The sequence below is a fragment of the Sphaerodactylus townsendi genome, linkage group LG01, assembly GCF_021028975.2.
Source record: "Sphaerodactylus townsendi isolate TG3544 linkage group LG01, MPM_Stown_v2.3, whole genome shotgun sequence".
In the NCBI taxonomy this organism is placed as follows: domain Eukaryota; kingdom Metazoa; phylum Chordata; class Lepidosauria; order Squamata; family Sphaerodactylidae; genus Sphaerodactylus; species Sphaerodactylus townsendi.
The window spans coordinates 26331918-26358979 of NC_059425.1; the positions used below are offsets into that span (position 1 = coordinate 26331918).

Genomic DNA, 27062 nt, shown 5'->3' on the forward strand with positions numbered 1-27062 from the left:
TCTCTTCTCGCTCTGCAATTCTACAGCCACCTGCTTCTCCTTAGATGCAGTGCTCACCTGCAGGGAGAAGCCCAGCCTGAGTCTCCAGTTCGAAACTTGGACCTTCCTGGTGTTTCTTCTCAAGGTAGTGACGGGCAAAGCTCTACGAGGAAGAAAGGAAGGATATTAGGCAACTGCAGGCAGCCTACCTGCTTTCTTTCACCCCACCCCCCATAATCTTGTGTTAAGTTTCGCGCACAACATGGACCATGCATATGTGCAAGATCTGGGCAGGCAGGCAGGCAGTCCATCCTAATTATCTGCATACTTCTGATCACACCTTAAACAGAGAGCTAATGGACGGGTAACCATGGTAATAGCGGCAAACGTATTAATGTGACTTATCCTAAGCTTCTAGGGGGGCGTGCACTCGCCTCTAGGGGACACCCACATGTCCCTCGAGCTGAAGATGCCTTTTGGTCACATGGGGGGGGCGGACACCCCCCCTCCCCCGCACATGAAATTCCTTCTCAGCCACAAAGCTGAACCTCCTTGTAGGGTTGTAGTGAGCATAAAATGGGATGATTTGCACTCTTTAAAAGAAGGAACCTCAGAATCCAGGGATGGGAAAAGACTGAAGCAGCTGTACAACCTCAATTAGGTCCATCAGCTATAAAACACTTGGGTGCTTTAGAATGGCTTCCTGCCAGCTTCAGTGCAGTCACTCAAAAGATGATTCAAGTATGAGAAGGTCTCAGAATGCCCCTAATCTCTTGATGTGGCTGTTCAAATGGCAGTCTCTTGAGCAACTAGAAGGCAGGACTATTGGAGTTCACTGTTCTGCCCCTTCCAGCCACACACTGATCCCTGCTCCAAAGGGTTTCACTCCAATCTCACTTCTACTCGCTGTCCCCAAATTCAAAGAGAAACCCAAACCATCTCATTTTTTGCAGTAGCCCCCTCACCCCGCCCCCTCAGCTTGTCAGTACCGTGTTTCCCCAAATATAAGACACTGTCTTATATTAATTTTTGCTCCCAAAGATGTGCCATGTCTTATTTTCAGGGGATGTCTTATTTTTCCTGTGTTCTGTTCGTCGGGCATGCTTCCAAACAAAAACTTTGCTATGTCTTACTTTCGGGGGATGCCTTATATTTCGCACTTCAGCAAAACCTCTACTATGTCTTATTTTTCGGGGATGTCTTATATTAGGGGAAACAGGGTAGTCAAATTGGTAACAGCTGCCTGCCTGTGCTTCTTTTGTGTTCCTGCTGAGTCAGCCAGTATACCTCATTTGCTTGTTAAGTGTCACATGGTATTTAACTGCTGTAAGCATTGGTTCTTGAACTGTATATATATGGTAAGGTTTAGTGTACTATTGTCCTTGCTGAGGGCAGGTCTCAAGCCGGAGGCTCTGTCAGTTTACTAAAGGATACTCTGTATATATGCAACTACTTTAATACAACTTTTCTTTGGTTGAACTACTTGTTTCCAGTCCTTTATCTTGCACTCTATACATGCTCAGAGGTCCTACTGCTGCTAACTCTGCCATTATGCATCCTACATGAAGAAGGGTGATTCAGCAAATGCAAACCAATGCTATTCACACAATAGAACCAGTGTTACTATACTGTCTTGGCATAGCTGGGGGGGGAGTGCTTATTCACAGGTATCCCTGCCTGCGTGCCAGCTTAAAGGGTGATGCTGGTGTTGCAGAGATGGGGAGCCCATTCTCTGGCAATATGTCTACCTACATACAGTGGTGGCGAACCTTTGGCACTAACAGCAGGGAAGGGTTTCACCTCACCTTGTAGGGTAGCACGAGATAACAGATGATCGAGATGAATGTCCCAAAGCAGGGAGTGATGAAATAACTCAAAGCAGAAGTCTGAGCATCAACACCACCTGAAAGGTCAGAGAAAAGGGGCAGGGGGTGCACAGCCACCAGATGCTCAACTCCTGCCTGTATGTCCTCTCTGAACTGGTGGGCAAAAGCTTACAAAAAGCAGAGCATGTAACAAGGAGAAGAATTTGGATTTATACCCCGCCCCCTCTCTCCAGTAAGGAGATTCATAGGGACTTACAAATTTCTTTCCCTTCCTCTCTCCACAACACCTTGTGAGGTAGATGGGGCTGAGAGAGTTCCGAAGAACTGTGACTAGCCCAACGTCATCCAGCAGCAATGTAGGAGTGCGGAAACACACCTGGTTCACCAGATAAGCCTCTGCCACTCAGGTGGAGGAGTGGGGAATCAAACCCGGTTCTCCAGACTACAATCCACCATGCTGGCTCTCAAAGTAGTCAAAGCTACAACTTGCTCCTATTAGGAAAAAAAACAGACTGAAGAATTGGTCATCATTTGACTGTTGCCTTTGAGGCTCTCCCAGACATCAGATGACACTACAGAATGTTCACAAATATTCTAACCATTCAGGGTTGGGCTGGCTCCGACAGTTTGCTGATGGTATGGGATTTGGATGGCAGATCAGACTTGCTGGGGCCTTGGCCCGGGCAGAAAGGTGTAACAAAGGCATGACTGTTAAGCAGGTAGGGAGCCTGCACAACTGGTAGCACAGTGAGAGGAAGAATACAAAGGTGGAGGTGGCAAAGATCCAGTGGGGGCAAAAAGAGGGAAAGGAAAGGAACAATCCAAGCAGGAAGGGGACTGGAGGAAAAGTCAGCACACACAGGGCCCAGGGTGCCTATTTGCTGTCAGCCAGAATGAATAGTGAAGGGAGACAAGGAGGTCAGGGGAATGGGTAAGAGTCACTTTGAAGTCATCTCTGGTTGCACAATGGAGCTGTTGTTCTCGACACACCAAACTGAGATGGATGTTTCAGGGCTGCCGTCATCAGCCCAGCACCAGATGCCCCAACTCCCAGAGTACTTACTGGCCATGGACAGCAACATAGCGATGGCAGCAAATGTTCCAGCCATGCCCTGGCCGCTCAGGAAGAGAGTGCTGAAGCTCTGCGGGAAGGACCCCAGCTGCCCAAAGAGGCTGCCTTGCAGGACGGCACAGAAGGCTGGGGCACAAGGAAGAGAAAGACCACGAATCAGAATGTCAACTGCAATTTTTTTAAAAAATAACAACAATGGGGCAGAACTCAAGCCCTCCTGCAAGCTCTTTTCTCTGAATGGTAATGGGGGCGGGGGGGGGGGGGCGGAGATGATTGTGCTGGATATCTATTTACTTGGCAGCACAGGAAATGCATTCTGCACATGCTCAGAGGCACCTGCCATTAGCTCACACATCCCAAGACTGAACCCGGAGTCTAAATGCAGGTTCTAAGGCCAATGCCTGGCGCTTTAGTCTGCAGCCTGGATCTGCCCACACGCGACCAATCAGGAAGCCCGCCTGACCCACCACAACAGCACTGCAGGACAAGCACGGCAGAAACAGCTGCATGATATTTATTCCACCAGGGAAAGCTGTGCCTACTGAATTTCTGCCTGGCATGTAGATATTAAGGACAAGGAGGGAAGGCAGAAGCTTTGTCATGCACAGCATCTGGGACAAAGGAACAACTCTCTACCCACGGAAGCCAGAGGATTGCACGGCCTCTGAGCCAAGTCAGTAGCTGAAGGGCGAATCAGAATCTCTTGACCTTGCCTCTGCAATGAACGCTTCATGTGATTTTGAGTCAAGCACCTTAGTCCAGTGGTAGGACCCAGCCTATTCGCACCTATTCAGTAGAACCGGTAGCTAACTTTTTGTCTAGTTCAGAGAATGGTTGTAATCCCACCACTGAGTTGTTTTGAATCCCACCACTGCCTTTAGTCCCCGTATGTAATTATATGGAGGGGAATTCTACTTTCTAAGGTTGTTGTGCAAAGCATTCTACAAACGCTCAGGAACATTATGATTAGCGCCTATTCCAAGGCCTGGATTGCTTCCAGCATCTCTCCTGCAAGAGAAATCCAGGAGTTTGGTGACTGGCAGCAGCAGAAGGTCTCCCACGGCTGCTCTAACCAGGCTGGGGAAAGAGGGAGGGAGAGAAAGAACCCAGATCACTCACTCACAGTTAATGAACCAAACGCTCGCCATGGTGACAGAGAAAAAGCTCTGGGGGGGCATCTCCACCCTGACCAGGGCAGCCGTCAGTAAGAAGAGGAACAGGATCCCAAGGAGGCTGCCCAGAACGCGCACTTTGTCTGGAATGCTGGGCGGCAGGAAGACAAGAAGAAAACGCAGCGCTTGAAATCTTTTATTTTTTGCCGTCAAGTCACATCTGAGTTATGGTAATCTCCTGAGATTGCGTGAATGCAGAGGAGAGACCAGTCTTGCCTTCACTTAACCATGATTTCTGGCTCACGAACATGACATTTCTGTGCATAGGAGTGTACATGCCATTCCTCTTGATCACACATGCCGCTTTCTCAAACCTTCCTGATCACGGGGATGACATCCACATGTGCACCCTCCAGATGTGCCTAGATGCCTTGGTCATGAGTTAACAATCACATGTACGTGCGGCCACTGCACATGCCCACTCCCCCCTCTAAGTATATTAACATGCGCATGAGTCACACGTGGAAAGCTTTATGAGACTTACTACTACTCTGATCGTTACGGTGTGTCCTCCTCTCCCAGACTCCTCCCCCTCTTGTTTCCCTGTACCAAGGAGTATCCCACAAAGGTCAAAACGTAACGTTCAAAGGCACTGAATGCACAGATAATAGATACAGAAGGGGTGGGATGGGAAAGTCCTGACTTCAAGCCACATTTGAAATATCTGATCATTCAGGAAACTGTAATTTTTACAGTTCTACCAGTTCAGCTGAGCTTCTGTGATCCCTTTGCAATGGATCTGGGAGACCTAGGTTCAAAATATAAGAGTAACAGTGAAGTCTCTGTGGGTGCGTATTATTTAATTAACAGAGTCAGGAGTGTGTTTCCAGGTGGAATACCCCAGAGCCTGCTCTGAGAAGCCCAGTGTGCCTCTCTTTTGGTGAAAGGAGACCTAGGTTCAAATTATACTTCTGCCACAGACTCACAGCATGGCTTTCACCAAACTGCTCATTACTGTCCTTCGCACAATGGAAAGGATAACAGTCTACCTCGCAGAGGTGTTCTGAAAGCAAACACAGTTCAAACTTGGCGGCTGTGGATCATTGATATGTTTGGTGGGGCAAGCATGTACAAAGCTTAAAAGGCAGCACTGGAGGAAAGCAGGATTTGTGGCTGGAGAAAGAAGAGTTGGGAAACCAATCTAGAAGCAGGAACACGAGGTGAAATTAAGCAGCCTGACCAGGCCTGTGCTCACCATTGGTAGAGGAGGGAGTTGAGGAGGGTGAAGAGGAGCAAAGGCAGCTGGGAGAGAAGAGTCAGCCAGTTGCTGAAGTTGAAGTCATCAGTGCAGCGGGTTGTGGGTTCAAGGCCAAGGACAGTCCCATTCTCATTCTCTTCAACAACAGAGCAGTTGCCAACAATAAGCCGAGACTCAAAATACTGTGGAAAGGGTCACATTTGGCAGGGTGGTTAGACTTCCACACACAAAAAAGAGAACAAATGGGGCCCACACTTGCCCAAGGACTGGTCCCTTGAAACCCAGGAGAAATGTACTTAAAAGGAGGGTGCGGGGAGAATCTGCTTCTGCCCAGAAGCACTCTTTAGCCTTCCTTGGTCATAGATTCCAGAGCTGAGCGTGCAAAACAAGGCCGGGGTGCTGGGGATGCTCAGCTCAACACCTGGCCTAGATGCAGAGGTGTATGGGTAGGAAACGGCACCCTGAGACAACTCCTTCTCTGGGTACCCCCGCATCAGCCAGCTTTTACAAGCTCCAGCTTGCCTACACGGAGGCGGGGAGAAGGGCTTGGGAGCAGGCCCCCGCCCCTTTGCCCCACTCCCTGGTCTGCAAGGAGGTCCTCCTTTTAGAAGGTCCAGTCCTGCCTTGGACTATCTTTTCAAGTTATGGTGAGCATTTCAACCATATACCCATGAGCCTTTGTAAATTTGCAAATACATTCTTTGCTCCAGCTTGCCTGCATGAAGGGAGGTGTGGGGTGCTGCCCCCCCCATCCCCATCCCCTGGCCTGCATGGAGGTCGGAGTGTGGCCCCGCCTCCCTTCACCTCTGTGCTTTCAAAAGCTCCAGCTTTGGAGGCTAAAGGGGGGGCCTTGGTGGCTGCGGTGCACGCCATTTGGTCACATGGGGGGCACCTGGTGCCCCCCACGTGACCAAAAGGCATGCGCCTGGGGACATGGGTGACCCCATGTCCCCAGGCAGACACGCCACTGCTTAGATGTATTCTTTTGCCCCTAGAGCTGTGCTTTATACTGGATCAAACAATCCAGCTGCTCTCCAAGGTTTCAGGCAGAGGTTTACCGCAGGCAGAGGTCTACTATTCAATCATTTAAAAAAATCATTAAAAAAAATATCTGGAGATGCCCAGGACTGAGCCTGGGATTTTTTGCTTGCAAAGCAGATATGCTGCCACTAAGGTTCAGCCTCACCCCTCCTCAAATTCCATTGGAACACAACTATAGTTAATGATCTTGGCAGGATCTCTGGAGAACTTTGTTACCAAACAGACAGAGAAGCAAAATGATCAAAACAATAAAGCAGGACAAAACCTCATAAATGCAGAGTTTAAACAAACAGGATTGCCTGTATTTTAAAAATGGCTTGTTGCCTGTTTGTGCACTCCAAAACAAGCCCATAAAAGGGCAGAGTTTAGAAAAAATCAAGAGGGAGCAAACAGTCCACAAGCTGCCCAAACTGAATATAGTACCACACGGCATTTCTGTGGCCCCATCAGTGACTTCATTATCATCTTCTTGATGCTTGCCTGGGAAGGCCTACAAATATGCAGTATTTTCCTCCCATGCTCTGCATGTGCTAAGTATCATGTTTGAAACTTAATTCCCTTACACTTGTGGACCAAATTCAGATCTGAACTGATACATGTAGAGAGAGAGGGCTTAAGCCTCCCTTTTATGTCATAATCCTAACCCCCAAAGAACCCTGGGAAGTCACTGTCTGCATCACTTAAGAGGTTTCCCCCAACAGAGCTAAACAGAAGTTGTCTGAGGCCATTTCAGGGCAGAAAAATGGCTGGGGGGGGGAGGCTTAACCCCTGTGTGCCATATTTTTAATACGAATTGGGCCCTCACATGCTGAAGAACAGAGTTCAGTTGTGTTTCCGCACTCCTACATTCCTGCTGGGTGACCTCGGGCTAGTCACAGCTCTCTCCAAACTCTCTCAGACCCATCTACCTCACCAGGTGTCTGTTGTAGGGAGAGGAAGGGAAAGGAGCTTGTAAGCCACCTTGAGTCCCCTTACAGGTGAAAGGTGAGGTATAAATCCAAACTCTTCTTCTTCTTGAATCCAGGGACTGATCCAGGAAGTGTATATGTGATTAGGCCCCCTGGGGCTATGAGAAGAGAGGGACGGCCAGCTAATTGTATGAGAAGGATACACATGAGCGGCACTTGGCTTGGTAAGCTGCAGGCCTCACGCAGGCAAATCAGCAGAAACACAACCACAAGCTGCCTTGAGTTTCCTGGCTCAATCAGCTGCTGAGTAAGCAAATCCTAAGCACTATATTTAGAGCCTCTCCATGGTATGGTGAAATCGCGGGTTCACCCAACACAACTGTCGGTGGTAAAGCAACGTAGGGCACTGACTGGCTCCAGGATTTCAAAACAAAAATTGCAGTAGATGTGGACAGAGGAGTCAAACTGGACTGAATCTGAGCAGGGGGCGGGGTGGAGCGAGGCAGGGGCGGAGCCCAGGAAGACAATCCCTGATCTTTCTGCCCAGAAATGTCTTCACAGTAAAGCACTCACCGGAATAGCTGTGATGAAGAAGTTCCAGGGGAGGAGAGTTCCCAGGCCAAGGAGGAAGAAAATGATTGCCACACAATGAAAACTGGAGATTGGAGGAGAGAAAAGGCACAGCGGTTAAAAGGGTTTCAGGCCAGGGCTAGAGTCAAGTTGCAGAGATGCCTCCCCCACCCCCCCACCCCACAGAAATGTTGTGTCTTGGTAGTGAAGGAAGGAACAACATGAACACCCGGCTTCTTTCGCTGACAGGTAGACTGGAAAATCAGGTTCTGGCAAAGTGCAACTCACCAGTTCTTCTAATCCCAAAATCTGAGCAATTCAAGCATGAAGGACACACCTTTTGCCTTTCCTCTTGCAAAAACACCCCTTTGAGGGCACTGGAACACTTGGGTAATTGGTCTAATTAATGTTGGATCGGGGCAGCACGTCAGCTTGCATTGTGGCTCAGTGGTAGAGCACCTGCTATGCATGCAAAAGGTCAGAGGTTCAATCTTCAGCACCTCCAGCTATAAATGAAGCAGGCAGCAGGTGAGGAGAAAAACCTGTGCTTGAGTCCCTTGGGAGCTGCTGCCAGCCAGAGTAGGGAGTACTGACCTAATAGAGCAGGTGTCTGACTCAGTAAAAGGCAGCTTCATGTGTTCTAATTTAAAAACCAAAACCAAAAACCTTCCACAGTATCATCATACCAAGACGGTACTCTGCAAGATAGTGACTGGCTCAAGGTAAGCCTCATAGCTGAATGAGATTTTGATCCCAGAACATTTTCAACACTATACCTCAGGGCTCCAAAATAATGTCTGTATAACTCACAAATTCACATCTAGCATGATAATTGATCCACAAAAGCTGTCAGCCACAAGAAGGATATTGACAAGCTGGAACTGGTCCAGAGGAGGGCGGCCAAAATGCTAAAAGGTCTAGAATCCCACAAGGAGAAGCTTGTGGAGCTAGGGATGTTTCATCTGGAGAAGAGAAGGAGAAGGGGTGACAGGACAGCCATGTTTAAATATTTGAAGGGATGTCATGTTGAAGAGGGGGCAAGCTCGTTTTCTGCTGCTCGAGAGACTAGGACAAGCAATAATGGATTCGAGGTACAAGAAAAGAGATTCCACCTAAAAATCAGGAAGAACTTCCTGACAGTAAGGGCTGTTTGACAGTGGAATACACCGTCTCAAAGCATGGCAAAGTCTCTCTTTTTTTTTTGTGGAGGATTTTAAACAGAGGCTGCTGAATGGCCATCCATCGAGAGTACTTTGATTGTGTGTTCCTGCACTGCAGGGAGTTGGACTTGATGGCCCTTGGGGTCTCTTCCAACTCTATGATTCTACATTATAACATTCCAAGGCAGAAGGAAGGGGCCCAAAAGAAGAAAAAAGGTTGGTTTTTATAACCTGCTCTTCTCTACCTTAAGGAGTCTCAAAGCAACTTAAAGTCTAATTCCCGTCTCTCCTCACAACAAGCACCTTGTGAGGTAGGAGGGGCTCAGCAAGTTCTGAGAGAACTATGACTGGCCCCAGGTCATCCAGAAGGCTTTATGTTAAAGAGCTGGGAATCAAACCTGGCTCTCCAGATTAGAGTCCACCACTCTTAATCATTATACCATGCTGGCTCTCTATGCAAGAGAGAACCAGCAGGGTGAAGTGGATAAGAGGGTGGACTCTAATCTGGAGAACTGGGTTTGCTTCCCCATGTGTACACATGAGTGATAGACTCTTTATCTTGTGAATTGGATTTGTTTCCCTGCTCCTACACATAAAGGCTGCTGGGTGACCTTGGGCTAGTCATAGTTCTCTGAGAACTCTCTTTCTGCCCCAATTATCTCACAAGGGCTCTGTTGTGGGGAGAGAAACAGAAGGAATTTGTAGGCCACTTGGAGACTTCTTACAGGAGAGAAAGACAGGATATAAATCCAAAATTAAAAAACCTCTGCACATGCGCAAAAGAACCTCCTGCTTCTCACAATCCAAAATTCACCCTTGGGACTTCGGGGCCAGGATACGTAGCCAAATGAGGTTCTGGCCATTTCCAAAATAAATTCCTGCCCAGCAATATCTAACGTGACTCTGTTACTCACGAGTCCTTCGGTGTTCCCTGAGAGGCCCTGAGGCCCTTTGGTGTTCCCTGAGAGGCCATCAGGAAGGGCTGATCCCTGGGTGGGAGGCAATTCAGTGTGTGAATCTCACCTCTGTCAAATTACAGCTGCACCTGTAAGGCAAGAACAGAAGAATTAACACCAAGTCTAACCCAATGGGTTGGAAAAATTCAGCTCTTGGCTACTTCTGAGCATCCAAGAACTTGACCTTTCAGCGTCAGGCTCCTGCTTATTCTTGGGATGGCTGGAGAGCCAGCCAAATGCAAAGCAGGTAGGAAGGCCATGAAAGAGCACCCTGGAGTACCATTTGGAACCTTCTCCTTTACAGATGAGAAAAACCAGCACAAAGGCTGAATTATGTTCGGAAGTCTATTTTCCCAAACTCAGCTGTGACTGGTTGTGGTGGGTTTTCCGGGCTGTGTGGCCGTGGTCTGGCAGATCTTGTTCCTAACGTCTCGTCTGCATCTGTGGCTGTCAGCTGTAACTGTTCACAATTAGAGACACATGCTGTGCATTTGCTCAGAGACACTCTTCTGTGCTACCACTTCAAATATACCAGAGCTGAGCCCAAGCAGTCAAATCCAGACAAACCATTTTGCCCGCATGCCTGCAATAGTTCAGACAGAAGGCTTGAGTCACCTTCTCTTTACAAAAATCACAACTCGGCTCCCCACAGTTGCTTTAGAGTTATACCTTTAGAGTTATACCTTATTCCTTTTTGATCAGCGCTCACTTCATCAGATATGAAGCGTTCATCCACTAGGCCGCATTACGTGCATGTTACAAAGCAAGCGCTGACTCACAGCTTAATCCAGAAAATATTTTGTTAGTTTGAAAGGTGCCACTGAACTCCTGTTCAATTTTGCTACAAGCCAACCACACAAATCAGCTGGAATCCTCAAAAAGGAAATGAATACTGAAACGGATGCAGAAATATACAACAGTCAACATTTAAATACTCAAGTACAAAACTAGGAAGAGTTACAAAACCCTTTGCAAAATGTGGTGGTTTTACAATGACACATACAGGAATGAGCACTAATTAGACAACCCCTTAGAACACAGAGGGGAAATCCAGATGTTCAGTCAGCAGTTCTCACTGGAAAAAGTAATCCTTGGTATCCACACCCACATACAGGCAGACATTATACCACTGGGGTGTTCTGGGGTTTCTGGGCTGTATAGTCATGTTCCAGTAGCGTTTTCTCCTGACGTTTTACCTGCATCTGTGGCTGGCATCTTCAGAGATTCTCTGATGATGCCAGCCACAGATGCAGGCGAAATGTCAGGAGAAAACGCTACTGGAACATGGTTATACAGCCCGGAAACCACACAACACCTCAGTGATTCCGGCCATGAAAGCCTTCAACAACACATTATACCACTGTTCACAAATTAGAGAAACACTTCTCCTGAAGACTATCTCCTGAAGAAAGACTTCAGGAGATAGTCCACCAATCACAAAATATGTATTAGCTTCCTCTTAATACATTTAGGATAGTCCATCTGGCATCAACCAGACCCTGTGCCTTGCTTGCGGTATGCTGCTTTGGGTCCCCATTGGGGACAAAATCAAGGAAGGAAATAAGTTGTAGCTCCCACTTTGTTGAAAGGGCTTCCCAAGCAAGCAAAGAGAGTACTGTAGGAAATCTTCAGAGGCACTGCAAGGTCACTTTATTCTCTAAGGTTTTCAAGAGTAAGGTTTTGGCCTCTTTGGCAGGGGAGGGTATCTACTGGTTTAAATTGGTAATGTTTTAATAATGACTTGCAAAGCCACCTTGAGCCATAAAGAACGGCAGGATATAACTGGGGCTCCAACCTAATGTCATTAGTCAACACTGTGTGGACAGAATTGTGGCAGAGAAATGAGTCTTATTATCGCTATCACCGTCACAGAGAAGGCCCTCAAGTGGGCTCTTGCTTGTGTTGGCCAGATTTGACTCAAGTCTTCCCCCATCATCACTAAAGTCACTGCAGAGGTGTATCGGGGGGGAGGGGGTGCCCGGGGACAAACCTGCTCCGGGAGCCCCCCCATCCACCCACACTTGGGGGCAGGGCTTGGGGGAAGGCTTGGACAGGCATCGCAGCAGCAGGCCAGCTCCTGGGCCGACCTGGTGCCACGGCATCAGTCTGAGCGGCCCCCCCACCTCCCTGAAGGTCGCCTCCTGGGGACAGCAGAAGCCAGCCTGCAGGGAGGTGGAGGGGAGGTAGGGCGCTACAGCAGGCTGCCCAGGAGCCAGCCTTCCGCCGCGGTGCCCATTTAAGCCAGCCCCGCCCCCGAGGGTCTGGGGAGGGAAGGAGGCAGCATGGACAGGTGCCACGGCAGTAGGCCAGCTCCTGGCAGCAGGCCGGCTCTGACTTTAGGTCAACTCAGCTCTTCCGAGCCAGGTCAGTGTGGGGGAGGAAGGGGATGGGGGGCAATTTTGCACCCCCGCTGTTGCACCCAGGGTCATTTGACTCCCCTATCCCTGTGGGCAGTACACCCCCTGAGCCACTGCCACTGTTACTTTGGATCAAGGGAACAGCTGAATGCTTTGCGCGATAAAAGTTAATGCAAGAGTCCTGTCTGGTTCGCTGGCTAATAGTTCAAAAGAATGGACCCTTACTCCCCATTTTATATTATCAGAGATACAGGCAGAAAGGTTTCTCTAGCGTGATAAACCCTGGAGCTCTCTGTGGCTAAGCAGTGTTTTCACAGGCAGTCTTGAAAACTGTCTAGTGTAGAGTCTCCAATAGGATGCAGAAGGGACTCTTTTGCTGCCCGCCCACCCAGCCACACACACTTTTGAATAGTTCGGTGCTCACTGGCACGGCAGAGAACGCTTCCACTCACAGACCACCATTTTCCTAACTTGCCCAGGACACCAAATCCGGGAGATGGTCTTCCACATTATTACTTTTTAACAATCACCTACTTTGCCGCTCCCCCTCCCCATGCAATGGGGACTCAAAGCGGCCTACAATATTGTTCTCCGCTTCATTCTCACAACACCTTGTGAGGTAAATAAGGCTGACAGCATGTAATTAGTCCAAGGTCACCCAGCAATCTTTCATGACATAAGCAGAGATTTGAATTTGATGTAGGATTTGAAGGGAAAGGGCGTTGGCAAGTTATTTTAGGAACATCGCGCCATGCTGGATCAGACCAATGGTCCATCTAGTTCAGTGCCAGTTTCTTACTGTGGCTAAGAAAACTCCCCAGATGACACACAGAAAGGTCACAAACTACTCCCCGTTACTGTGCCCCCAACAAGTAGCATGAATATTGGTGGAGGAGTAGATTGGTGAATCTGTCCTGCCCCTTCCGAAAAGGATGCTGGTTGCCTGTGCTATATCCTATACCAATGAGATTCATATTTCTATGGAGACCCATCACTACAACATCTCTTTCCTGGTCAGCCATCACTCATTCATCTCTTATCAATATATCTGTAAAATTAAGATGTTTGCCTCCAGCACGCATCACTTCATTTCATTGGCCACTTTGCTGCGCCCACTTACCCAGTACAGGGGGATTCTCTACGAACTCTTCACAGTCCACGTTGTTTTCTGCCGTTCTGAATAACTTCACACCTTTTGCAAATGTGGCCTCTGTCTTCACTGCTCACCTTCAGTTATCCAATACTGATGAAGAAATTGAAACAGAACTGTTCTAACACATCTCTTTAGGGACTCCACGGTTTGCTTCCTCCATTGCAAGGACTCGTCTGTGTATTCCTACTCTGTTTTCTGTCGTTCAACCAGTTACTGATTCGTATGGGAACCTGTCCTCTGATCTCAAGACTGCTGTGTTTACTCAAGAACCTTTGAAGAGAGCTTTCCAGAAATCTAGCATCTACCGGCTTACTCTTGTCCACGTCTTGTTGACATATTCATACAGCTGAAAAAGTTGGTAAAGAAGGAGCTCCCTTGCAAAGGGCATGCTGATTGTATCTCAGCAAAATGTGCTCCTTTGTGTGTCTTGTGTTTTGCTGTTCAGTCACAACTGACTTACGGTAACACGTCCCTCAAAATTTTCTTTCCACTTGTCTAAACATCAATTCCTTGTTTTGCCAGAGTTTGCACTCCTTGCTTGGATAACATTTTTTCAAGGAAGCCTTCACTACAGGTATTTTTATTTACTTAAAACACTCCTGTGCTGCCTTTCTACCCAAACAAGGTCCCAAAGACAGTGAACGCCCAAACATTAAAACATTCAAGTGGCATTTAAAACATTTGTGTGTGTGATTTTGCCATCATGGTTACCCCATGAGGTTTTCAAGGCAAGAGACATTCAGAGATGGTTTGCTACTGCCTGCCCCCACGTAACACCCCTGTGCTCCTTTAATGATTAAAGAATTTTATCTTTTTATCAAGATGCTGGGCTAATCAGTCTGTGACTTCCTGGACACTGCCACCACTCCTCCTCTACACCCCCTCTTTTAAGAATCAGCATCACCTACATTTGCTACGTTCCAATTGCTAGCAGAGAGGACAGTTTCAGTAAACGCTGCTTATCATTACTTGGAGACCTAAAGTTTAACATCTGAGTTCCAAAAGAACCCTCTGGGTGTGTTTGTCATAAGGGCTCTGTTTTTAACTTGCCAGCACTTGAATTATCTTTTCATCACCTCTGTTCAACTCAGTCATTCACCTCCTCCAAAAAAAAAAGCAGTTCCGTCTTGGGTCAACACCCTTTGTTTTTCACAGTGAAGCAGATGCAAACAATTCATACAATCACAGTAGAATCACAGAGCTGGGGGGGCCCACAGGCCATCAATCCAACCCCCTACTCAGTGTAAGATCAGCCTAAAGCATAGGTGTCAAACTCGCGGCCCTCCAGATGTTATGGACTACAGTTCCCATCATCCCCTGTCAGTAATGTGCTGATAATGGGAACTGTAGTCCACAACATCTGGAGTGCCGTGAGCTTGACACCCGTGGCCTAAAGCATCCCTGACAACTGTTCATTCAGCTACTGCTTGAAGACTGCCAGTGAGAGGGAGCTCACCCCCATCATATAGCTTCATCCTTTTAGCAAACCCTTCACTCTCAAATTGCCTAACAGCTCAATTACCTGTCCAGCCATTTTCTTGCTTTTCCTGTATTTAAAGGAATTTGTATGGTCTCCATGATTTTAGTAATAAGGTCCTCAAAATTTTCCTTGTCTAACCCTCAGTTCCCACTCATTTTGCCAGAGTTTGCACTCCTTGCTTGGACAACATTTTTTCAAGAAAGCCTTTACTTAAGGTCAGTGATGGCGAACCCATGGCACAGGTGCCAGAGGTGGAACTCAGGTGGAACGCCCCCCCCCCCCACATCTAGACTGGCCTAGGCCGCTGGGCTCGATTAGCATTAAACCTAAGACCTAGTTTTGGGGAAGCAGTGTAGGTAACCCTGTTAAGCACTGTTAAACCCCACCGATTTTCATGCGAAGAACTAAAGCACGACCCTTTACCTGGGAGTAAGCTCAGTTGCTAGCAATGGGCCTTGCTTCTGAGTAAACCCTCCTAGAATCGTGATTCACCCGTTGGAAGAGTTGCACGGTTGCTTCAAAGCAAAGCCACCGACTACCACCAAGCTTACTCTTAAATAACACATGCCTCTGAGCCAACCATTTTTTCTAAACTAAAACCTCAGTATTCAGGTTGAATTGCCGTGTTGGCACTTTGTGATAAATAAGTGGGTTTGGGGTTGCAATTTGGGCACTCGGTCTTGAAAAGGTTCACCATCACCGCTCTAGGTATTTTGTACTTACTTAAACCACTTCTGTGCTGCCCTTTCAACCCAACTAAGGTCGCAAAGAAAGTGAACGTCCAAACAGTAAAACTTTCAAGTGGCATTCAAAATATTTATGTGTGTGATTTTGCCCATAGGGTTTTCAAGGCAAGAGATATTTCTGAGGTGGTTTGCCACTGCCTGCCTCTGAGTGGGCTGAGAGAGTTCTGAGAGAACTGTGGCTGGCCCAAAGTCACCCAGCAGGCTTTGTGTGGAGGAGTAGGGCACTGAAGCCAGTTTTCCAGGTTAGAGTCCACTACTCCTAAGCACTACAATTCATAAAAAAACAGGTAAATATACAAACATAATGGGGCACAGGAGGGCCAATGAAAATTAACGGGGGTATGCCAAACAAAACAAGAGTCTTTATGGGCAGAAGACAACAATAGAGGGAGACAGACAAATATTTATGATATCCTTGAGTTGGATAACCATGCTGGCATCCTCTTAGATTTGACGGCGCCTTCCATAATTTGTACTATGTATTCTAACTGAACTTTGGTCATTATGGATCTGAAGAATTTCCAAGCCTCCTGAAGAGGTCTAACCTCCTTTACTTGGTTGATTAATGCCCTCATTTTTAAGACATTTCCTTGAATCCTCATGGCCACATTTACCTTTTAAGGTAACCTTTTTAGGTAAGTTCTATTTACATGAATGCTGAACTGAAGTCACCATTCCCAACTGGTTCAACAAAGCTTAGATTTCATACAGGGCACTACTCACAATCAAAGTCTAAGGTCGCCTCCTTCGGAGTCAGGTCTGAGACTGTTTCAAGAGGCAGTCATTTCTAGCATCTACAAGTTCTTTCTTTTTAACACGATATGCATTTATCTAGTCAATGATATGGAAGTTGAAGTTACTTATTATTACATTGCCTCTATTATTGTTTTCTATGGGCAATTCCACACAGCAAATGTATCACAGGTTGCAGTTGTTATAAAAGAACCCATGTTCCTTTTTCCCATTCACGTGTGAGCCGTGCAGGCTCATGGAAATAATCCCGGTTGCTTTTGTGCATGGGGACGCTTCTCTTTTTAAAAATTTCCTGCAACACATGCATAGCTTCACAGGTGGGCTGAAATGAACCCCCCGCAACCATGCTGATCGTCCCACAATATGATCGGCTGTACCTGAGGAGCTGTGCGTGTGCAACATACAAATAAAAGAAAAAAGGAAAAGGTGTCTCCCTGCAATGACTGGGCAATGGCAGGAGGATTCTCCCTGCCTGTGGACAGTGAGGTGGAAGGGAGGGAAATAAAATGCCTCCTGCCTGGCTGTTCGCACGGGAGCAGCTCCAACCCAGTATTTTGCAAAAGGTTTAGCGATTTTTGAAAATCCCAGATTGAGGGAAATAAAACAGGGACAGGCTCGTTTTGGGGAAGGGACCTGTGCAAAGTACCCTTCCCCCCCCCCAAAGGGTTTGTACTGCATCCTACACCTGTTATATTTGCCCTGTGAGGAATCCACCAAAGTCCCAGAAAGCCATTTATAGATTAATATCTGAAAAGAAGCAAGAGCTGGCTCCTCCCTGCTAAGTTTCCAGGTCATTGAGAGTCTCTAGGCTTGGGAGGAAGGGGCCAGAGAATATCCCACCAATCCTATGCCACACTGTACCCCTCAAGAGAATAACATCTGAGGCAGAGCAGTGGAGGAAAGAGAAAGCATATAATATAGTTATAAGCCACTTTGACAATTTTGTGCTCCGAGTCAGGTGTATCAATCTAATGATTACATAAAAATAAAGATTATTCTTAAGAGTTCTGATCAGGGGGTTGAAAATAATTAGGATGTATTAAATTTCTTTCTGAGCCAATAGTAATTCTGTGGTAGAATTTATTCTTATTATGTATTCTAGTTTATCACACTATGTTTATTTTGGCATGCTGAGTTACACTCCTCTTGATGTATCCTTTCCTGGTCTTTCTATCAAGTTTATATCCAAGGATGACCATATCTCGCTTATCCCTAAACCCCCCTCTCCATTTCTTCCAGGTGTCTGAAATGCAAACTAGCATGGTGTAGTGGTTAAGAGTAGTTCCCCCATGTTTGCTCAGAGGTGTCCAGAATGGCATAGAAACACCGGTAGACCTGGCTTCCCTTGCCAAGCTTTCTTGGCAGGTACATTTTTCTTCCCACAACCCTTTTTGCTTTTCTAAGCAGCTGTTATTTCCTGGAAAATACTCATTGTCAAATTCCAGCCAGCCCCCATTTAGACAACCCTGAACATTTTATTTCACCATCCTTTAAGGTTGAGTCATCCCAAACCCAGAGTCCCCAGCTGCTGTTGATTTTTCCACAGGAGTTACTTCAAAAGTGGCTCGGCAACCTTTTAGAGACTTAAATGCCATTTCCGCTCAAGTGAAGCATGTCTGTTATGTTCAGGGTCAGCTTCTCCATAAAGGTTCGCACGTGCCCAGCTTGGAACAGGTAGCATTTTTAAATAATGCTACCTTGGAGACCTTGGGTGTTCATTGTTAAGTGAGGCTTTCTTTTCTAGAACCGCTCAACCCCACCAACATTGCTGGTACCACCATGCACCATGACTGCCGATTCCTTCTGGTCACTACTCTAACAGCCTATCTAAATTGTACATTACGCCTGCAGCATTTGCACCTGACAGGTGAATTACCATGAGGTCAAAACATCCACCAGAAATCTGCCTCCCTAATTATAGAGAAGCCCCTCCCTGCTCTGCCACCAACCTCACAAAGGAAGATTTCAGCGTGAGTTCACTACAGAGATCGCAGGTTGGGTTTGGGTCCCCATAATATGCCAGTTGTACCACAATGAAACATAAGTTTGAGTTCTCCTTAATTCCTGAGTATGCAATACTTAATACAATGACTTATAGAATCATAGAGTTGGAACAGACCACAAGAGCCAGCAAGTCCAACCCGCTGCCATCCAGAAACACACAATTAAAGCACTTCCGACAGATGGCCTCTGTTTAAAAACCTCCAAAGAAATAGACTTCTTGGCATAGGAGGGCATCAAACGGAAGGGGAGGGAAACGTGGGGGGGGGGGGCTGTTCACATATGCAGATAGGGTTGAGGTGGAGGGTGTCAGAGGCAGTGTATTCCACCGTTGAACAGCCCTTACTGTCAGGAAGTTCTTCCTAATGTTTAGGTGGAATCTCTTTTCCTGCATTTTGAATCTATTACTCCATGTCTGGAGCAGAAGAAAACAAGCTTGCTCCCTCTTCAACATGCAATCTCTTCAAATATGTAAACACGGTTATCATGTCACTCTTTGTCCTTCTCTTCTCCTGACTGAACATACCCAGTCCTCTTCCTCCCCTGCGAAAGTAGGGCTTCTGACTTCCTCTTCTGTTACTTTTGCAGCTTGTAACAGTGTCAGGAAGTGCCACTGAGTCTCTTGGGGAAACCCACGCAAATCCCAGAGAATATGCAGGTCCCTCTATATATAGATCCCCAGGAATTGTTTCAGATAAGAAAATGGTGCAAGAAAGAGGCCCTGTGAACCTAACCAGGTCCTGAACCTACTAATCAGGACACCAACACCTCCCTCAACCCAATCTGCATACTCTGTAATACGTGAACAGCCCGCCCCCACGCTTCCCTCCCCTTCCGTTTGATGCCCTCCTATGCCAAGAAGACCCTCACTTTACATGACAGCAGACGAGCAGTCAGTGGTCAGTCCTGGGTGCCGACTGCTCCCGGTAAGTGCCTGGCAGCCTCATCATCCACATACCTTTCCCGGGTTCTCCAAGTCAGCAAACTCAGCCTCAAGGGAACAAACTTGTTTTGAGAGCCAGGAATTCCTTGTTGTTTGCATATAACCACACATCTGCCCTGCAGGGAGATACTCATACACGTGACCCCGTGCCATGCCCAACGTTTTCCCCACCTCCTAAGGGAGGTTTACTCTTTGAAGCACATTTGCTTCAAAGCCAAAGGTGTTTGACTCCTGCCATAAAGATTCTTCCACAAATTTTGTAGTTAGAGCGACTGACCCTGCTCCTGAGTTGGCCCACGGGCCTCACTGACCTCTTATATCCAGATACTTTTTGTCCCAGTTGCTCTTTTGCATTTGCAAGGTTGTGCCTTAAAAAGAGAGGCACACGCTGGAATGAAGTGATCTGAAAGCTCTACGTCCCGTTCCCCCGATCATCTTACATTTGGCGAGAACCTGCTGGATGAGATGGGCCAGGAGAAGCACTCTGGACACAGTGTGTAACAGACTTCCCTCTGTGATACCCCTCTGAAGATGCCAGCCACAGATGCAGGCGAAACAAGGAACAAGATCCACCCGACCACGGCCACACAGCCTGGAAAACCCACCACAACCACTCTGCCAGTGTATAGAGACACAAATTCCAGGGCCATACCTGCCACTGAAGACAGCTTTCAGGGGTGGTCGACCTCTGGTTCCAACAGCAGCCTGAAAAGCAAGCCTGTGCATCCAATGACTTCCCCCACCCCAGTCTTCCAGACCCCACACCCTAGTTTTATTTATTTATTCATTCATTCATTCATTCATTCGATTTGGTAAACTGCCCTATCCCCAAAGGGCTCAGGGCAGTGTACAAACATGCCAACCAATACAATGTAATTTAAAGGCACAAATCGAATAATCCAAATTAAAACAATAAATACAGTACAATAAAAACAGTAGCAGTAATAACCCATCCATAATTAACTAAATAGATGACCTCTGGCATTAAACCCCGGGAGGGGACCGGCTCGGTGTTCAAGTGAGCAGATGGCACATAAGGCAACAGAGAGGGGCGGATTCAGCGGCCAGCCTCCCCAAAATTCCTGAGGGGTGACGCCGCTGTGTAAACCGCAGATGCCCCCTACTCCGGATTAGCTGTCTGGGGAACCCGAGGCGCAAAAGGCGTCGGAAAAGCCAGCCAGCCAGCCCCCGCTCGGCGCGGCGCGCCCCTTCCCATCATCCCAAAGGGCCGCTTTGGAGACGGGGCCTCCAGCAGGGAGAGGGAGACTCACCTTCTGGAAGGGCGACTCCTCCTCAGCGCCGCCCGCTCCATGAGGCCGCTGGGCGCCCCCAAAGCAGACACGGGGGGGGGGGGAGCGTCCTGGTCGCGCCGCTGCCACCGCCGGGGCGGGGCGGAGCGGCTCTTTGGAGTCTGCGCGCCCGCCCGGGAATGGCTGGGAAGGAGCAGGCCGAGTCCTCTCGCAGGCAGGCCTCCCTCTCTCTCTCTCTCTCTCGCTCTCTCGCCCACCTGGCTGCTGCAGGGAAGCGTGGCCGGTCTGGAGTGGGAGCCCCCCCCCCCCCGGCGCAGGTTTGGAGCTGGCTCTCGGGCCGAGAAAAGGGGGAGAAGGATATGGGTCCTCCTCAGTGCCGCGTCCACACGTGCACGCGTTCACTAGATCCGTTCGAAGGCTTCTTGCCTTGATCTGTCGGTTGTGGGTGCGCTGATTGTGTGTGACTTCACCTGGCAAGCGAGGAGTGTCTTCGCGTCCAGTTCTCAAAGCGGTGCTGGAGGGTAGGCGCAAGTTACCTGAGCATCTTAGGTATCTAAGTTGTAACGAAGAAGAAGAAAAGGAGGAGGAGTCTGGATTTATGCCCCACCGTTCTCGCCTGTAAGGAGACTCAAGGTGGCTTACAAGCTCCTTTCCCTTCCTCTCCCCACAATAGACACCTGGTGAGGTAGATGGGACTGAGAGAGTTCAGAAAGAACTGTGACTAGCCCAAGGTCACCCAGCAGGAATGTAGGAGTGCGGAAACACCTCTGGTTCACCAGTTAAGCCTCTGCCACTCAGGTGGAGGAGTGGGGAATCAAACCTGGTTCTCCAGATTAGAGTCCACCTTCTCTTAATTACCACACCCCGCATGTGCAAGGAGATTCATGTCTCCTGGTCCTCACAGTTGTCCCTCTCCCCTCCTTTCTTCTCGCCTTTTGTCCCAGAAGCCTGGAAAGTGTGTCTGTGCGATTTACTAGCTTGTTCTCACCTTATGCTTCCAGGTGTCAATCAAGGCCATTATGCTCGTAGGGTTCCCAAACTGCAACTGGTGTTCTCCTGGAGTTCCGACTGAACTGCAGATTACCCAGATCAGTTCAGCTTCAGAGGACAAACTCTATGGTATATTGTCGAAGGCTTTCACGGCTGGATTCAACTGGTTCTGGTGGGTTTTCCGGGCTGTGTGGCCATGGTCTGGTGGATTTTGTTCCTAACGTTTCGCCTGCATCTGTGGCTGGCATCACTTTTCTCTGTGATACCCCTCTGAAGATGCCAGCCACAGATGCAGGCGAAACGTTAGGAACAAAATCCACCAGACCACGGCCACACAGCCCGGAAAACCCACCAGAACCAATCTATAGTATACCACTGAGTGTGGGGAAATATATCCCCTCCACAGGCACTACTTTCAAATCTCCAGGAATTTCCCTGGCCAAAGCTCTTCTCAGCCGCCTTCCACATGCCTGCGTACAGTTGCACAATGGCTGGGCTAGAGCATCCGACTGGGGAGACCCAAATCCAAACTCTCCCTCTCAGGCATGAAACTGTCAGGTGACCTTGGACCAGTTGCTCCCTTGGCTCTAACCTACCTTACGGAGTTGTTGTGAGCCAACCCTTAGAGAAAGGCTGGAGTTAAAATGCAGTAGACAACAATTTGCACAGCTAGCAAATATTCAACAAGAGCAGCTTCTCCCGATGCTCTGTCAGAATAAAAGAGGGTTATTATTCTGGGGGGACAGGTGTGCAGGCCCAAGCAGCCCTCAGGGGAAAACACTCTGCACAGTCTCAGAGGTACTCTCCTAGTGTCCCAGGGTCAAACAGTGGCACTGGCTAAAATTTGAAGTATGGGCCAGGTTACATATAGCAGTTCCTCTGGCATGATTACGTATGGAAACCTCTCATGAGTCTGCTGCTAGTACCCCAGTGAGAAAAACACTTCTGCAGCCCATACTAACATCAGTTTCAGTATTGCTTAAGTTTCCGTATCTTCCAGCCAAAGACCTCTGGGAATTGTAGTTTTAAGGAAGTGGCTGAAGATCATTGCTACTGAATACTAGAACTAGGGGGCATACGTCGAAAATGCTGGGGGGAAGAATTAGGACTAATAAAAAGAAACATTTCACGCAACGTGTGATTGGTGTTTGGAATATGCTGCCACAGGAGGTGGTGATGGCCACTAACCTGGAGAGCTTTAAAAGGGGCTTGGACAGATTTATGGAGGAGAAGTCGATCTATGGCTACCAACCTTGATCCTCCTTGATCTGAGATTGCAAATGCCTTAGCAGACCAGGTGCTCAGGAGCAGCAGCAGCAGCAGCAGCAGCAGCAGCAGCAGGCCGTTGCTTTCACATCCTGTATGTGAGCTCCCAAAGGCACCTGGTGGGCCACTGCAAGTAGCAGAGTGCTGGACTAGATGGATTCTGGTCTGATCCAGCAGGCTCTTTCTTATGTTCTTATGAATTCTCAGCAGCCTCCTAAAGTACCATGCCCAGAATTAATTTTTTGGGAGGGGGTGGGTGGGATGAAATCATCAGAAGCAAGTCCGATTCAAATTGCTTAAAATATCCCATGCACATTGCTGCCCTTGGGGTATTGTCCTTGGCTATTTTTTGTGTTCTGCCGTGTCTTTGGGAATGTTTCATTCTAGAATCCTTTAAAAAAATGATACATAAATTAATGCTCTGCCCTTTACATGTCAGCCATTTTAACAAGGCAAACCAGAAGGGCTACTTTTGAGAGGTTTTCCAGGCTCAGAAAATAGCAGAGGTCATGCAAGAACAGAAACAACTGGTCTTTACCAAGCAGGGAAAAAAGGGATGAGGTAACTATTGGTAGAGGTTGCGTTACACAGATAAGCATGTTCAAAATCTGATCTTTTTTAAAAAGCAAAGGAATTATTTGTTTTGGAGAGCAGTGCATTTCCTGCTGACCTTTCTCCAAACAGTTCAGGGTGACATGTGCTTTCCCCCATTCTAACAACAATGTTGTGGGGTAGGTTAGGTTAAAATATTGTGAGCCTCATGGGAAAGAGGAGATTTGCACCTGGATCTTTGCAATCCAAACGCAATACTATCTATGCATCACTAGTGCTACAAAATAAAGCACTGCCGGATCAGACAAGGATCTGTCCAGGTCAGCATTGTATTTCTACCAAGGATGCAATTGAAAGGTTACAACAAAATCATGAAGGCAATAGCCTTCCCCAGAGTGCAATATTCAGAGGTAGACTGCTTCTAAAAATGGAGTTTCAAGTTCGTCATCATAGACTATTGTTCAACCATTCTACCATGGATATGCTTTAACCCAGAGGTGTCCAACTCTGGCGCTTCAAATGTTCATGGACTATAATTCCCACCAGCCCCTGCTGGCAAGGCCAATTGGCCATGTCAGTAGGGGCTGATGGGAATTGTAGTCCATGAATATCTGAAAAGTTGGACACTCCTGCCTTAACCTTTCTGGAGCTTTATAAGCAAGCGGTCAAAAGAACATTTACATTGCCTGGCTGAACCAGTGTTCCAAGGCCCAGTGTTCCAGCATCAGCCAGCCAGATGGCTTTGGTGCATGCACAAGCAGGGAAAGACGACAACAGCCTTTTCCTGGCTATAACATCTGGTATTTAAAGGTATACTGCCTCTTTACATGGAGGTTCATGAAATGAGCACCTTCAAAGTCAAAGTTGGGGTGGGTGATGGGACAGAGGCTGTACAAACTGCCTGGGCCAATTTCAGAGGAAAAGTACGAACCCTGTTGTTTTGCTGAACTTTGAGCTCCTTGCTGCTTTCCCAATCAAACAAGTTTGTACAGCCCTGAATGGAGATCAGAACTTTTTTGAGTATTTTCAACCTTTACTTGGGCCTGGGGCTGAACTGGGAGCAGTGGGCGAACTGGGGTCAATTGAACCCCAATGGCCCATATAACATTTTCCTTCCCCACCCTGCTATTTTCTCTATGGGAAAGCAACAGAAATAAACTGTACCCAAGCAGCATCTCTCGTTCTCACCCTACTTAACTCTTTGATATTTCCCTGGAAACCCGCCCCCAACCCCCTCATTAAAATCTATACCTACATCACTGTTCCCCACCCTGGGACATGGACAATATACCCCACTAAACTTTCCCTTCTCACTAGACACAGTGTGAAACAGACTTCCCTCTGTGATACACCTCTGAAGATGCCAGCTACAGATGCAGGCGAAACGTTAGGAACAAAATCTACCAGGCCATGGCCACACAGCCCGGAAAACCCACCACAACCACTTTGCAGTGCAGTCCTTACTACAGATATAGTCTTCTAAATTCACTGAAGTGAATGGGCTTAAGGACGTAACTTTGTTTAAGATAACGCTGTTTGAAGAACAGAGGCATGGAGTTTCAGTACCTTCTTCTGATTCTTTCCGTATTGATTGAATACCAGACTGAGGACCAGAGAAAGATATCAGCTTTATCAGCGGCCAGAGTTGGGACATCTGCTCCTCTGCCTTAAATTGATGTGCTGAAAAAGAATTGGGGGAGGCGCCAGCTGCGTTTATCATTTAGGAATGGAGGAAGCCACATAACCCCTCCTCAAGGAATTTGAGTCCCACTGCCCGTCTTTGCAATTGGTTCCTGAGCCAGTAGGGTTGCCAGCTGACTCGGGGAAGCAATCTTGACTGCTTTTTCTGCCCTGAAATATAGCAGGTCACACTTGTCATGGCAAGGAGATCTGTAGGCTCAGTAAATTAATGCCTTCGGATCTGAGCCCTGTTTAAGGCACGTAGGAGCAAAGCCAGGTTTGAAAAAATAGCACTTCATAAAGTCAGCTTCTCTCGCATTAGAAATCTAGGCGGTGAAATGTCTCATAACACACAAGCTGGAGAAACCTTTTAACCGAGAGCAGATATTGCAATGAAGCCCCACTCCCCCACCCCGCCGCCCCTATATCCAGGGCTAAACATTGAATGTGCACCAATTTCCTCTCCTGACCTTCACAATGACCCTCCGTACGCTTTGATCTTCTGCGTAGAAAAGGAAGTTTTTCAGGCGTTACATCAGGTTTCTTTTTGTTTTCCCGCCAAGAGGGACACGTCAGAACAGAATGTACTTATGCCTCAGCACCAGCAGAGGGCGGTAAGATTCCTTAAATAACAAATGGCTCAACTGAGCTTTCTTTGCAAGAACAGGCTAGAGTCCAATTCCAGTTTTCTGGGTCTTCCAAACAGTGTTTCAGGTTCCCTTTGAATGTATGACCTGCACAGGTTGGCTTGGATAGGGAATTTATTGACTCTGGATTTATTTTGGTTAAGAAAGATAAATATGTATCTTGGACTGAATTGCTAGTTAGGAGAAGAGGCAAAAATTATGAGAGGAAGTAATAAACAGGAATGAAGGCAGCGTAGAAGGCAGGCAAGATACTAATAAAATATTTTCTGGCCCAACTTCTTACAAAATACATTAGCTCTGTTATATACACGTATACCCCATTAGGTTGCCAACTTCCAGGTGGTGGCTGGAGAGCTCCCTGAATTCTGATTTATTTCCAGGCTACAGCAGTGATGTAGCACCAAGGGGAAGAGGGGGTGCGTGATGCACCGGGTGCGGCCCAGTGCAGGGGCGTGGTGTAGCTGTGGTGGGGCAGGGGTGCAGGGCGCATTTGTGCCCTGGACGCAGCTCCCCCTCGCTCCGACCCTGGGCTGCAGAGATCAGTTCCCCAGGAGAAAATGGCTTGGAAAGTAGTCTTTATGGCATTATGCTGAGGCCTTTGCCTCTTCAAACACTCCAGGCTCTGCCCCCAAAGTATCCAGAAATGTCCCAACCTGGAGCTGGTAAAGGCAACACTAAGCAGTTTATAGCATTGTTCCCCTCTCCTCCATTTTATCCTCACAACAACTGTCTTCAACAGCTGCCACCCCACAAGAATCTGCCAGAGGGACATGGGGGGGTCAATTGCCCTCAGGTGTCCCCCATTAGGTCACGTGGGGGGTGCCTGGCAGGCCTGCAGCCTGGCCCCACTAGCCTTCTCCTTTAGCTGGCAGAGGTTCCCCTGGTGCCCTTCAGCCTGGCCCCGTCACTGGCTAAGGAAAGGGGGGCACGCGGGGCACGCGGGGGGGGGGGGCGCCTGGAGCAGGTGTTGCCCCAGGTGCCATTTTCCCCTGGTATGCATCTGGGTGGCAGCATCTCCAGTCACAGGCAGCAGGTCTTGGAAAAGGCCTGTTTAGTTCCTGGTCTAATACTTTGGAGAGCTGCTTGTGTTGCAAGTGCGCGGTGCTGAACTAGACTGAGCAAAGGCCTGACCCCGTATTTAGGCCTTGCTTTTTCCCCCAGTGGAAACCCAAAGTGATGTACAGTCGTCCTTCTGTCTTCCATTTTATCTTCACTAAGCTTATGAGGCAGGATAGACTGATAGAGAGTGAATGGCCCAAGGTCATCCAGCGAACCTCCATGCCAGACTAAGGGGTCAAATTTGGGACACAGTCCCTAGTTTGATCCTATTACCACTACACCACACTGTCAACTTCATCTGTT

At 47.9% G+C, this 27062-nt stretch overlaps 1 protein-coding gene across 1 annotated transcript in view; it reads right to left on the reverse strand.

The window, feature by feature from the left end:
* The window catches only part of SLC29A2 (solute carrier family 29 member 2), a 42217-nt gene extending 16608 nt beyond the window's left edge, over positions 1 to 25609 (reverse strand). The window contains exons 1-11 of the mRNA XM_048504495.1: positions 25524 to 25609; positions 24940 to 25053; positions 20587 to 21118; positions 13360 to 13482; positions 9841 to 9971; positions 7770 to 7851; positions 5245 to 5429; positions 4001 to 4140; positions 2869 to 3003; positions 1785 to 1882; positions 58 to 142 (exon numbers count right to left, since the gene is read on the reverse strand). Coding sequence (XP_048360452.1) covers positions 58 to 142; positions 1785 to 1882; positions 2869 to 3003; positions 4001 to 4140; positions 5245 to 5429; positions 7770 to 7851; positions 9841 to 9899 — 784 coding nt within the window. The 5' untranslated portion in view covers positions 9900 to 9971; positions 13360 to 13482; positions 20587 to 21118; positions 24940 to 25053; positions 25524 to 25609. The remainder of the gene's footprint in view (positions 1 to 57; positions 143 to 1784; positions 1883 to 2868; positions 3004 to 4000; positions 4141 to 5244; positions 5430 to 7769; positions 7852 to 9840; positions 9972 to 13359; positions 13483 to 20586; positions 21119 to 24939; positions 25054 to 25523) is intronic.
* Positions 25610 to 27062: the final 1453 nt, after the last annotated feature.